Source organism: Pleurodeles waltl, chromosome 4_2, assembly GCF_031143425.1.
Source record: "Pleurodeles waltl isolate 20211129_DDA chromosome 4_2, aPleWal1.hap1.20221129, whole genome shotgun sequence".
Classification (NCBI taxonomy): Eukaryota; Metazoa; Chordata; class Amphibia; order Caudata; family Salamandridae; genus Pleurodeles; species Pleurodeles waltl.
In genome coordinates this window covers 946470195-946485155 of record NC_090443.1, presented here as the reverse complement: position 1 = coordinate 946485155, position 14961 = coordinate 946470195, and the positions used below count along the sequence as shown (strand labels likewise).

Genomic DNA, 14961 nt, shown 5'->3' with positions numbered 1-14961 from the left:
AAGTGATCTAATTTTCAGGGGTTTGGGTGCCCTTCTTATACCCAGTTCTGCCTTTGAAGTAGGTCTACTGCAAAGGAAAGTCTCTCTTGTTTGTGAAATCTTACTGCCTTGCCCAGGCCAGGCCCCAGACACACACCAGGGGGTTGGAGACTGCATTGTGTGAGGGCAGGCACAGCCCTTTCGAGTGTAATGACCACTCCTCCCCTCCCTCCTAGCACTGATGGCTCATCAGGATATGCAGGCTACACCCCAGCTCCCTTTGTGTCACTGTCTACAGAGAGATGCAAACAGCCCACCTGTCAAACTAACCCAGACAGGGAATCCACAAACAGGCAGAGTCACAGAATGGTTTAAGCAAGAAAATGCCCACTTTCTAAAAGTGGCATTTTCAAACACACAATCTCAAAACCAACTTTACTAAAAGATGTATTTTTAAATTGTGATTTCAGAGACCCCAAACTCCACATGTCTATCTGCTCCCAAAGGGAATCTACATTTTAATCATTTTTTAAGGCAGCCCCCATGTTAACCTATGAGAGAGAGAGAGGCCTTGCAACAGTGAAAAACGAATTTGGCAGTATTTCACGGTCAGGACATATAAAACACATTAGTATATGTCCTACCTTAAACATACACTGCACCCTGCTCGTGGGGCTACCTAGGACCTACCTTAGGGGTGTCTTACATATAAGGGAAGGCTTAGGCCTGGCAAGTGGGTACACTTGCCAAGTCTAATTGGCAGTTGAAATCTGCACACACAGACACTGTTTACAGGGCTACTAATGTGGGTGGCACAACCAGTGCTGCAGGCCCACTAGTAACATTTGATTTACGGGCCCTGGGCACCTCTAGTGCACTGAACAAGGGACTTACCAGTAAATCAAATATGCCAATCATGGAAATCCAATTACACATACATTTTACGTAGAAGCACTTGCACTTTAGCACTGGATAGCACTGGTAAAGTGCCCAGAGTAACAAAAACAGCACAAACTGAGTCCAGCACACATCAACAACCAGGGAAACAGGCAAAAAGTTAGGGGAGAACACGCCAAAGATGCCAAATCTAACAGTAACTAAGAATCATTCTACATCCGTCACTTCAACCTCTTCCCCGATACCAGGAAACTAGATATTGTTTGTTCACCTGCAGTCTTCAATCCTCGGTCAGCTTTCTGCACAGATGCCACACTTGACTGCCAACATAGGGATTGGTTTCCAAAACATTAGGAAGGCATTCCATGGCCTCAACCGTTTGTGCCGTGGCATCAGGTTGTGAGCTGAAGTGGGTAAGGTCGGCCCAAAGAGATTTAAGTGCGGTAGCTGTGGTGTTAATATCCGTGTGTATTGAGTCCATGGTCAACTTGATGTCTGAAAGTTCTCTCATGATAGTCTCTAAGGTGACATTGGTTGTGTGGAATGTTTAGCCTTACTGGTTACCACGTTGGTAAATAAGAGCTGGCGGGTTGGTTTTTCCTTTGACATCCAGAAGAACAGTGGGCCCAGGGCAGAAGGCATACAGGTCGGATCAGATTGTTACCCTGTATAGGTGGGACCATATGTGCACTGTGCAGGGTCGATGGGAGCACACTCAGTGCTGAATTGCCAAGAGCAGGACTTACCATTAACCCTTACAGTCCCAGGGGACTGTGCAAAGACCCAACTAGACTGTGTGGCCAACCACACAGACAGGAGGCCTGAAAGCGCCATACAGGTGAGCACGTAGGTTCAAAAGCAGGGAAATACATGGTTAATACCAGGGGGCAATCAGAATAATATACTGAGATGCCAAAGAAAAATGCGCCTTCCGTTAAGAATCTCGTGTGAGGATGTATAAGCAGGCTAGAAGGGTGGTGCCCCTTATGCTCCAGTCCCACCAGACACTGTGTAAAGGCCAAGAAGATGCGTGTAAACCCAGGCCTACTGTAGCATGGGAAGAACATTGGTATAAGCCGATTAAAGTATGGGCCTTGTTCAGGAAGGTCGGTGGTGGATCGAATGTAGCATAGCAATGATTGCAGGGGGATCCCGAGGCAGGATGGGCCATGCCTGACAGGAAAGAGCCAGCTGTGCCTCAATGCAACAGCGTGCAGTGCGGCTGAGGACATTGATATAGGCCGAATGTGCTCCAGAGGTGTAGATGGCCGTTTGTGGTAAGGCTGAGCCGATGCTGCCATGAGCGCTCACCTCTGCCAAAGAGCGGATCCGAGGCCATCTACTGGTGCCAGACTCCTCCTAACGGCATGCCCTGGGATATGGATCAATGCAGCACTCGTGACCACATTAACCGCAGAAGGGTCCCAGACAACCCTGGAGCGTTCACTTGAGCCGGCCATCTTAGTTGGGGCCAAGCTCCGCTCCCCCAGCTCAAGGATTCCAAGCTTGTGGTCATCAGACAACCATTGATGCCCCATCATGATTTATTTTAAGTGTTTTGTCTCTCATGTGTCTGGTTGTTTGAATGTTTCTGCTTGGGGTGTCATCAGATATTGAGTGAAGGAAATCATGGACATAGGAACTTAGTATGTGAAAGGTTTATTTGTAAGGATGGCATTTGAAGTTTACTTTCCTTATCTCCATAGGGTTTGGTGGAACAATTTAAGATCGATGAAGTAAGCAGTTTTGTGATCAGAGCACTGTACTTGATTGATCAGTACTCCGGCTCATTACTACTGGCATAAGGGCTTTCAATCATAACATCTAATTAATGCTAACCCTGGAGAAAGGCATTCTTGTTTTTGTTAAAATCACACAGTTAATCAGTAAAGCATTTGCTAGCTCATTGTTCGGCAGTGTGGAATCTAGTCAGTCTCTGGCTCTGATCAAACACTTTTAAAATAAAATTCAGTTTTTGATCTTTAGTTAGCTTCTCTTAACAAAAACAGTTTGATCTTTTGGTTAGGGTAGATATTCAGACTAGTCAAGCATTGATGAAAGGTGAAGATCTGATTCTAATGAGCTTTCACATTCCCACAGAAGAGGGGATTGCAATTTTAGCAAGCAGGGCCTAAGATTGTCATGTTTTTGTAGTTTTAATGTAGAACGTATTACGTTGTTGTTTATCATTCCTGTGCATTTCATTATTGAATCGTATGCGATTCCTTATTCCAGTTCACTAGGCCAGCCCGTCTTTCCTATGTTATCCACGAGTATTGTGTTACATTTTAATTTCTCATAATTTTCATACCAAAGATAGGCACGACTTTTGTTAAAAACGGGCATCTGGTGCTTGCCAGCCTCTCCCCACCATTTATCTGTATCAAACAACTTATTTATGTGTTCTTCTATGTAGGTGAAGAATGACTGATTATTCAAATTGTAAATATTGTTGATCTGTCTGAAGGATATCGGCACATTCTATGAATATTTGAAGAATTGCTTGTGATCTATTCTTCACCTATGACATTAGTGTCTTGGAGGGTGGTTTAGAGTCAGTCAGTGTCCGCTCATTTTTGTATTCAAAGGTGTGTGTGTGTGTGTGTGTGTCTGCTCATTTTTGTATTCAAAGGTGTGTGTGTGTGTGTGTGTGTGTGTGTGTGTGTGTGTGTGTGTGTGTGTGTGTGTGTGTGTGTACACGACCTTCTAGACTAAGAATTACAAACGTGTGTGTTACTGGCCCAAGCAAAAAATGATGCTGGCCATCAGTGATACAGCATTTATGTATTGAACAGAGCAATAGGCTGCACAGCAAAGTATTGCTTGCTAAAAACGTGTTCAGAGAACACTAATGTAAGTAACTTTCAGCATCATTGCATTTAATGGTTTTACTAAATGTTTCAGCTTTTTATGAGGTTTCATTATTTATTTGGGTCACTGTCAAGCCATAATGCTTGCCTTTTCACCCCTGTGGTATTCAATCAGAGAGTAATGTATCTGTGAAGATTTGTTTTGGAGCCCAGATGCCAACGCTGCTTATTGTTCATTTGTTTTTATTTGTGCTTTCAGGGAAGATGTTGGTTTTGGATTACATTCTGGCACTTACCAGAAGCAGCAGTAATGATAAAGTTGTACTGGTATCGAACTATACCCAGACGTTGGACCTGTTTGAGAAACTCTGTAGGACAAGGAGGTAGGACATACGTGTTTCAGAATGTCACATTTCAAAGTAATACCTCTTTTCTTTCAAGCAGCCATTAAATTACCATAGAATGTCATAATTTAAGTTCGATCTATTTGTTCCCTTTGATGGGCACTACATCAAACCCCATGCAGAAACAATAGGTCTGCCTTTTTAAATGAAAGTGCTTCTTTGATTGCTGAGCTAATGTGTGTGGTTGGGTTAGTGGGTAAATGCAAAAATGAGTCGATGGTTGCATTGATGTGTGAGCCGAAAGGTGCAGCAGAATGGAAAGTGTAGGAGAAAGGTAAGACAGTAAGAAGGAGAAGAAAAGAAGATGCAGCTGATGAGAGGAGTGGGTGCATCAGAATGAATGCTGTATGTACGCAGAGTAAGAGGTGGAGATGCAGCAGAACTACAGCTTTAAAAACACAAAAAAAAGAGTTTCAGCACAATGAAAGGAACAAATGTAAGCAGTGCATGTTCAGTATAATGATTGGATGGTGCAGAATGAGCACATCAGGTGCAACTGAACAAGAGCTTCAGGTACATCGCAGAGGCTGCAGCAGATTCTGAGGTAGAAGTGTAATGCAGAAAAAATGTGAAGTACAGATAAGTGGTTTTGTTGTGGGCGTGGTCTCACTGCCGAGCATGGCGTCTGCACTGCAAAGGATCTCCGGGATCCCGAGCCTCCCTGACCTTTTATCCATGTAGGAGCCTGGTATTTCATTATCTTTGCACCCTGGGAGCACCGCCAGACGGGGAGAACTATCACTGGAGACTGTCAGGTCCCTCCGCAGCTCAATGCCGGTTGGACCTGCCTTGGCCTGCAGCCTACTGTTGGCTGCTGCAGTGGGTGCTGACTGGGAATGGCCAAGAGCCACTGCCCGATTGGGGCTCCCGCTGTACTTGGCGGTCTGTGTCGTGGCCCGTTCTCCAGCCCGGATAGCTTCCTTGCCCACCACTTGTCCGTGCCCAGGCCCTTGGACATCCGGGCCTGCCACGGCCACCTCCAGTTGCATGACGGTGTGGGCTGCTAGCACCCGTTCACTGATGGCCGAGGAGGGCCTGCCGACCCTTCAGTCTCAGGGGGTCACCTGCTGGTGCCGCTCCTCTGAGGGTGGCCTCTGTCCCCATCAGGCATCGGGGGCTCGAAGTGACGCCCACAGCCCTGACCACTAGGGGGACACCTGCGGAACTAGCGGCCAGGGCTGGGCCCACCGATCCACTGCCCTTGCTGGTGATGCTGGTCCCTTTGACTCTTCAGCACGGAGGAGCAACACCAGAGACCTACCCTCATCTCGGGCCTCCGGGGATTGGCGCAGCAGTTCTGGTCCCTTTGGCCTTGGAGCCCCCCACTCTGCATTGGGATGGCGACAGTCTGCCCGTAATTTGACAAGACTGGGAAGCCTGCCTGGCTTCCACTGATTAGACACCCATTTACCGGCCCCTCCTGTGGTCCTGCTGGGTGCGAAGAGCGGCGGGTAAATGTATACCTTTCAGTATGCCCCTTCCTGTCACCGCATCGCTGGTTGTCCTTTTGGGGGGGGGGGGGGCATGGCTGGCTCAAAACAAGAGGCTCCCCCTCCAGATAGTCCCCTCCATTCTACCCTCCATCATAACCTGGCAATCACCCACAGGCCCATAGCTGCTGAAGCCAGTGTTAGGCTGCCTGTACTCCCATATTTGCCTCCCCACCAGAAGCCGATCTTGGCTAACGTGGTCCTTGATCCAACCCGTTTTCTCTTCGTTCCGGGCCCACTACTACACACTTGCTTTTGACTTGCTACCATTTCACTCTTGATATAGGCAGATCAAAGGATAAATGCTAGCCTCCGATGAACATCTCTTCAGCGACCCCACACTCAGTGGTGCGTGGCCCACCACAGTGTGGTCACATGGAATTGAACCCCAAATCCCCTAAAGGGCCAGTCCTCCAGCTAGGACCTGCCCATTTCGCTATTTTATGTGAAAACTAACATTTTAAGTTGGCTAAAAAAAAAATGAATGCCAACACTACAGTGATTACGAAACTCTGACCTCGCACACAGACCCCTAAGCAGATGCAACTGGTCCTGTAACAGTTACGTACAGCCATAAACAGACTTGAAGATGCTGAAAAGCGATTGTGCTGCAACAGTATTGAATATTAGGGATACCCGAGAACACTAAGGGACCCAAATTTTTTTTCGAGACTTGGCTGGTGACTGACATCTACCCCAATCTGCTGTCCCCCATTTTGTAATAGAGTAAGCACACAGAGTCCCAGCGCGGCATCCCTGCTAGCCCCAGGGTGACCCACAGACTCATAATGGCTCGGATTCTAAACTACAGAGATCACAATACCATCTTAGAGGGGTGCAGTAACGACAAAGTGATGTTCTTCTCAGACTAAACCTTAGTGGTCCAGTGTCAACGGGCATCCTTTACCCAGGTCAAAAAAAAACTCTGTGATTTGGGCCTTAAACTTCTGATTTCTGATGGTCAACTGTCACATTTCTTTAGACAACCAGAAGAGTTGTGTGGGACTGGGTGGAGATCCTTGACAGAGGACCCAGCGACCATGCTCCTCTGTTCCTTGCCCCCTGTTTAGAGAGCTATCCAGAATCCAAATCCGCTTTATTTGATTTTCATATTAAAAATCATAAAAGCTTGCAAAAATAAAACGTTGTAGCACATTGTGATTAAGTACAGATATACATAGGTAAGTTGAAAGAAAAAGTTTAAAAAGAAAAGAGCAGCTAACATTTGTACTATGCTACTATGTAGTGCAAATTGTGCAATACATAGAGATTCAGCTCAACAATGCCAGATCATTCAGAATGTCCAAGGAGTTCCCACGCTGTATCACACACCCTAAATATCTTGATATTGTACAGCAAATTGATAGGATGGGTGGTGATTGTAAAAACAGAAAGGCAGGGCGAAATTGTTTAAATTTTAAATCTCGTAAACTAGACAGTTTAAAACCTTTCCTCAAATCCTTATAAAGTATACAAAAACAGAATAGGCATAGTGCTTTGAGTAGATAAATTCCTTAAATTTCAGACCAATCATTTGTTGTGTGCAATGTTGTCAGACGAAGTGTTAAGTCTTAAATGTGTCAGAACAAACTTGTGGTGACAATTATGTACACATTTGTTAGTTGTATATCATAGGTAACCCATCTGTGATCCTCAAAGATAAAAATGCCTTTCTAGTTCCTGTCTACTAATGCACTGTAATATGTTGGAACATCCAAAGTATTTGCAATATCTAAAACCCAAACAAGTTTGTTTAGTAAAATTCAACCAGCGAATTTGTAGGGGTGCAGACATTTTCAATCATTAATAACCTTGTGATTTAATAAATTGTTGCCACAAGGCCAAATCTTATAGCATAAAAGAATTGGCTGGATTCTGTCAGGTATAAAAGGAGCCCCAAGTTCATAATAACAAACAAAGGAGGGACAACTCTTGGGGACTATGGGGAGATTCCTGAAAAAGGCATTCTCTACCAATTGGACGTGCTGTAGCCCCAAACTCCCACCTCATACAGAGCTGTCAACACGCATTTAGCCTTGTAAATAGTTAACTTTCATTCAGAGGTTTATTAGCGAGTTTAGTAGGAAAAATTTGATAGCGCAATGGTGGCTTTCATAAAATATAACTTCCTAGTGGTGGTAGTCGTGGCAGCTTCTCTACAAGATCTTTTGGCAATGCTGCGGCTACTGTCCTCCAAAACTAATGCTTCCAACAACTAACTACAATCACAGGGCCTAGCCCCTGACTCTATCACACCTCTGGTGTTTACAGCACATTCAGTTCGGGATATCATTTGACTTTCTGAACCTGTGGGCTGCAGCTTCTGTGCTAAAGATTGTGGCCAATTATTAGTTAATTTCGAATCGGGGATTACCTATTGGACTTTAGATAGTGACCTGTATGGTTGATTATTTGTTACGCAGCACCCTTCCCCTTACACTCCTATGCTAGCAATGCTTTAAGCTGCGCTTCCAAGAACAGTGCTATGTTTCATTACTATACCCTTAAACCACTCCAATTAAACCGGTTCATAAACAGGACTGGCCCATACTCTTTCGGCAACAGTCACATCCCTTCTCCTGTTCCTTGAACTTTTTCAACTTGGGGATCTGAATAGTTACTATTATATTACGATCTTTCTTTTTTTTCTTGTGGAGGGGGTAGGGGGTTTTCTTTCTTTGGGATCTGTCCAATATATATTGTATGTTAACATATAAATTGCTTATACACACTTTTTCGGCATACTGCACTGCCTCCTATGCCCCATCCCCCCTGGTGTCAAATACTACTGATCCTCAAACACTGACTCGCTTTGGACACCCTGTCCCATTCCACCTCATCCCTCCCATTCGCTGCCACGTGTAACCCAATTTCTTGAAATGTCTGAGGTATGAACTCTCCGTAAAAGCGATGTAAGATACATGCAGCACTGGTTTGATGGCAAATTCAATTTGGCTTTCTGCAAGAGACATCCATGACAGCCAAGGAGGTCTCCAAGAAACAATCAAAGTAGGCAGAGTAGGGGAGCAAGATCGGTGGTTCGTGCTTCTTGGCCTGTGCCCAGGATTTCGCACCGTGGATCAGGGTGGGGCTTCCTTTCTCCATTTATGAGGAGACCACTGATACAGATAACCGATTTATACTGGTGCAGGGCTACTAGCTGGACAGCCCTTACTTCTTAGTTATTTATGCTCTGTGCACTAGTTGGCCTTTTGGGCTCCTCTCTCTACACTATTTATATTTGGCCTGTTGCCCCCTGGATCTTAGGTGGCTACTTTAAGTGTGTCCTATACACTAATATAGACGGATCCACTCCTCCGCTGTTGCACTCTCCAGCGTGCTTAGCGCAACGCACCTCTTCAACGATGGCTATTGCAACGGGACCTTGCTAGCACTTGGTGCCTTCACCATTCAACTCGCCGTAAATACTCTTTCTGCTCTCCCGTACACAGAATGTAATCTTGCTTCAGTCACTTTCTGTTCACAACCCCTACTCAACCTGCCCACTTTTGTCTTTTACTATTCCAGAACTTTATCCGACCATAACCCCTTAAACATGGCTATTACTTAGGGTAATTTACTTCCTCTGATTCCTACTTAGAGACTTCAGGTCTCCATGCTGGAAGATGTAAACCTTTCGTTAAATGGTTGTCGATCATATAGACACATTTTCAAGAAATCTGTGGGACTGCCTCCTCCTCCTCTAAGATGGGGTGGGAAACTTTCATAGTAGTCTCAAGGGGCTTGTGCTTGAAAACCATGGTGGGCAACCGACTGACACTCTTCAGGGAACTGGCAGCTCTAGAGACTACCACACTTGAGCTAGAGTAAGACATTTTATCCTCTCCCAATAGAGCAGATGATTTGCCTACAACCTGTTCCAGTTATTTAGAGTTTCTGGAAATACTCCGATGTCATGACTTTGCGGCATATCAAGCTAAAATTCATACCCCACTTAATACCTAGCTAGTATCTGGGACCATGACTCAATACTCAAGTTGATATTAACAACATCTCTGTATATACAACTCTTATATATTACAGCTCTGTATATTGTGCCCCAGTTGCCACATCGGCCACACTCCTTGCTGTATTTGTAGCCTTAATTCGCTTATGCTGTCTGCCTCTTGAGGCCTGACTCATTGAGCACCCTTATTACTTTACTGGAGATCAAATCTGTGATGTTTCCCAAAGGAAAATTCCTGCTTCTGATGGCATACTAGCTGAATTTCATACTTTGTTCACACAATCTTTGGCGCCCGAGTTAGAAGCCCTATATGCAGCAATATTTTCTGCTGATAACCTCCTGCATACCCCCGTGAAGCTCTTACATCTGTTGCTGGATCTGTACAAAAACCCTTATGACATGGCTTCTTATTGCTCTGTTGATTTTAAACATGGATCATAAAATTCTTATTAAGATACTAGCCTGTAAACTGCTGCTGGAATTCACTAATCTAATCCGTGAGGACCAATCGGGTTTCATCCTAGTACACAATTCCTTGCTTAACCTTTGCAGATTGTGGCATGTCAAGGAGGAGTCCGCAACCGACTATCCACCATCCACATGCATCGCGTTCGACTCAGAAAAAGTTTTTGATTCCCTCTGTTGAGAATACCTGCTTGAAGTACTGCAGTTGTTTGGATTAGACCCATATAGGTTCAATTACGTACAGCTACTGTACTCTAGCTCTTCTGCTCGAGTAAACACCAGGAAATGTATCCCTGCCACCTGGCCCATAGGTAGAGGTACCCACCAGGGATGCCCTCTTTCCCCACTACTTTTTGCTATGGTGATGGAGCCGCGGGTGGCTCGCTTCTGGCTCTTCAGCACACATTGCGGGATACTGTTTTGAGGCTCAATTCACACATTGTCTCCCTATTCAGATGACATCCTGCTTTACGTCCGAGATGCAAGTGCTGACCTGTCACCTCATGCCTGTCTTTTTTTGATGATTAAGGGCCTCATTACAACCGTGGCGGTCAAAGACCGCCAGGGCTGTTTTGGCGATTGTACCGCCAACAGGCTGGCGGTACAATCTGGCATATTACGACCGTGGCGGTAGCGCCGCAGTGGCACTGCCGGGACCGGCGGTTTCCTGCCATGGTTGTCCCAGCGGTTTTCATCCGCCAGGGGATTACGACTCCCCTTCCCGCCAGCCTGTCCATGGCGGTAGAGACCGCCATGGAAAGGCTTGTAGGAAGGGGAGTTGCGGGGCCCCTGCACTGCCCATGCATTTGGCATGGGCAGTGCAGGGGCCCCCAGGCACAGCCCCACCCTGCTTTTCACTGTCTGCACAGCAGACAGTGAAACGTGCGACGGGTGCAGCTGCACCCGTCGCACAGCCGCAACACCGCCGGCTCCCATGTTACGGCTGACAATCCCCGCTGGCCCAGCGGGGATGTCGTAATGCGGCCGGAGGGATTGCTGCTGCATTGGCGGGCGCTCGGTGGTCCGACCTTGACGGACGGCCTCCGCCGCTGCCCGCCAAGGTTTTAATGAGGCCCTAAGTGTCTATCTCCGGGCTTAAAAGTAAGCTAGGCAAAATCATGTATTTTCCCTCTGCAATATTTCAATACTTAGGGAATAATAAAAGCCATGCCCCCACTGATCTGATGGACGTCAATCTGGGCAAAGCAATACAATCCTTCCGCACCCAGTTTGCTTTCTGGTCATCCCTTCCACTCTGGGCCGTGGGCCGAGCAGCACTGGTGAAGATGGCTGCAATGGCTTGCTTATTGTATTATTTTACAAATCTTCCTCTGCTCATCCTACCCTCCTTGTTCAAACAACTTGACTCAACGCTAGTATCTCTGATCTTGGTGTTGCCAAGTACCCTTTCCACTCTTCCAGTCTGCAGAAGTATCAGGAGATCCCTACAGAGTCCCCTAGCAGGTCCCTTACTTCAGCTGTTCCTCAAAGAACATAAGGGGACCAGTGCCATTAGAGCTAGAGAGATCCATCCTAGTCGTGGGGGATTAGCTGAAGGTAATGTACCTCAGGTGGCTTCTCCTTCCAGCTATGCAGCCTTTTGCTGTTCCCATGTCTGATGTCTTCTTGTATGTCTCTTCCTTGTGCAGGGGTATTTGAGGGAGGGAGGAAAATTCTGGAAGCCAGGCACTCCTGGCCAATCCTAGGGTGCCACATCACTTCACCACGATCTCAACCCTCCTGCAAGCATTCTGGGTCATTTTCAACATGATGACTTTGTTGTCTGTGAAAAGAGCTTCTCAGAGAGCCTCACATTCGCCCCTAGCTGGCACAGCTGTGATTCCTTTCAATTAAAACTTCAAAGGGCAACTTGTATGTTTGGCTCCAAAAGTCTGGCCTCCTCCTTTGTCTATGTGCCGGTGCTGTCCCTGCCCAGGTGTAATGTCACAAGCTAATTAACAAATGCAGATTTCCTCCCCATCCTATCCTTTCCCAGGAACTGGGTCAATCACTGTTAAAAGCTCTGTTGTGTGAGGACGCCTTTGATCCTCCTGCTGGACACTAGTGTAATTAATGTGGCCTAGAAGGTGGTGGGGGACAAATACCTGTAAGCTGATTATGAGCTGAGCTAGGCAAATATGACAATTCCGAAAGTTCCATAAGGAGTGTAGATATGATGTGAGTGACTGACTATGGAATAAAACATTCTACTCAAAGAGTACATGCAACTACCTTTCCAATATGGACTATTGTGGGACAGTTGTTGTAGTCCTTATCAATACGAATCATTCAAGCAAAACGACTTTGGAAGCATCATTAGCTGGAGATCATACGTGGCAGGTCCCTCCGAGGCTACACTTACCCAGAAAATGGGTTAAAGGTTGACAGACTTGGACGGTATATTTCTGAGGGCAACACTCTGTGCCTTGCCAACCAGGTGCTAATTATACTCAAATGTTGTATGGAAGACATACCAGATTAATGTCTGCATCACTCGCAATTTATCGTACTTTAAATAGACATTGATAAGCTGCCAACAAACCCAATAGCTGAATAGGGTTACATGTTCCCTCACTCTTTGAATGCTGTACTCAAAGCTGATCCAAAGAGTGAATGACTCTCCAGTCGAGCAATGGCTGAAGGGGATTGACCCAAAGCTCCATGTTTAATATACCATATTTTTAATGTTTGTATTACTGTGTGGATTAAACAAGGCTGTCAGACAGATAAACCCGTTTCCACACCAGATCTAAAAATCTTTGAAGAAACAGGAAGAAGCAAGCAAAATAGGATAGCACTATATAAAGCATTTTAGGCAAAATGCAGTTTGAATCTCATAAGCTGGGCACAGGGTTTGTACTCCTTTAACCTGTACATTTGTGAGATAACCTTTGTTGAACTGAGCAACTTTCACGGTACCATCCTCTTCGGTCTTTCTTCTAGAGATCTTTTTCTGATGACTAACATGTTCTCCCCCGATATTAATATTTTTAGAACCCCTATATCTTTTAGAAGTGTACACCTCTCTCACACATTGGGAAATGATTACATTGTTGTTCCTGCTTGACTCCCTTAATGTCTTGCTTCTGTAGGTTGAAGGGATGTGGGGTTCATATAGCCCAGGATATATTGTTTAGGGTTAAGGACAACAAGTTTTCGTGTTTATTTTGTCCATGGGACAAGTAGCCCCGCCCCCCTGCAGCACACAGTTTACAGAGAAGGGAACTAGCTACAGTGGAGGTAATACTTTTGTTCACATGTTAATGCTGTTTGAACTTGTATTTATGGTTCATTAATGCAAAGCCTTTATTATTAGAGCTAGAACTTTAAATGTGATAAGCTCGGACTGCACACCTGACAGTGGTTCCTGTAAAAAAAAAAAAAAAAAATTTTTAAAAAGTGTACACACACACACACGTCTGAAATGTTTAACAATATGGGGCTACATGTAATGCTCCCATAATGTTCTCTGATGAGATGCAAAATTTTGCAGAACCTTGTAATCATGATTGATGGTCATTTGCTTTCAAAATAAAATATTCAGAAAAATAATGCAACGTGTAAAAAAGGTTTTGCTGAATTACTGTGAAACTTTAGGTACCATTTCTTTGAAGCATCGTTTAGTAATGTGTTGATGCATGCTAGTACTTCCAAAAAATATTCATAATCAAAAATCAGTATAACCAGTTTCAATAGGATTATGGGAAACATGAAAATAAACCAGCAATGACAAAGCCAACCGATCCAACATTGGTGGTCAGTCTTGGTTTTGCCAATGCGTGTCTTGTTTTGACATTACTTTTTTTTTAAAATGCATTGTTGTGGGAGCTGCCAGACCCTTACCATTTTAACAAACATTGGCAAAAAGTAAACATAAGTTTTGCTTTTTCTTAAAAAGCACACATTGCTGCATTAGCTCCTGTTACGGAACAAAACTACTTTTTGTGCCAATAACCTCCTTGTGAAAGAGCAAAATTACTCACAGTAAAGCCAGACAATAGATGAATAGAGAGAGCAATGGAATTTTAATAAAAACAAAAGATCTTGATCTGACAGAAACTTCTACTTGCAGATTCCTTACCTTAGAATTTTCCCCCAGGCGTCAGACTGGATCTGGAGATTTTTTTCTTCGAGCAATACCCTTGCACATCGGTAGGTGGCGTCAGTGGACTCCGCGGGCGTCGTTGGTGTCGTAGTTGCTGTGATGATGTCGGGAGTAGTACATAGACACCGCCTCAGTGCAGTGATGTCAGTTCTTTTCTTTCTTCGCCACACGCTGATCCGGAGAGAGCTACCCTTAGTCACCTTTTGACTGACTTCAACTGTTTTGTCGACTTTTTGTGAGGTTTTTGGTGCATCGAGGGATGTCCCGGAAGACCGACTTCAAACTGTGCAAGGACTGTCACCGCATGAGGTCCCTCAAGCTTTTGGCAGCTCTGCACTTGACTCTGCATAGGTCCCAGTCTCGCTCGAGGGGAAGGTCTCGAAACCGGTTGCGGAGCCACCTACACTCGCCGTCTTCAAAGTCTTCGGGTCAAGGTAAGAAGAAGTAGTTTAAGAAATCCCTTCATCCTTCAACTTCACCCCGTCGCTCGGCTGATGCGACGCAGGAGGAGCACTGACTCTCGAGGCCCCCGTCTTTGGAGCCTTCTTTTGGGTCCTCTCTGTCCCTCCCCAAGGTTCCGGATGCTGGGGCGACCCCTGCTCAATTGAAGGGATTTTATGAGGCTATGCGTGTCATTTTTGGGCAGTCCGACCCCACTACAGCACCTTCCGGCCCAAGGGGTTTGTTTGGGTGGCCTTCGGGTTCCCCACCAGCAGCTCTGGCCACAGAAGTCCCCTCCGGATCCACACCAGCACCGTTGTACCATTGAGACCTTCCTGGCACCGGTTTGATTGTCGACGCTCCTAATGTCGGTGGTGCCCACCATCTAAGTCGACCCAATCCT

At 45.6% G+C, this 14961-nt stretch overlaps 1 protein-coding gene across 1 annotated transcript in view; it reads left to right on the top strand.

Moving 5' to 3' along the window:
* Positions 1-14961, top strand: part of RAD54L (RAD54 like) — a 112562-nt gene that overhangs the window by 80312 nt on the left and 17289 nt on the right. Inside the window, exon 14 of the mRNA XM_069232758.1 lies at positions 3946-4069. Coding sequence (XP_069088859.1) covers positions 3946-4069 — 124 coding nt within the window. The remainder of the gene's footprint in view (positions 1-3945; positions 4070-14961) is intronic.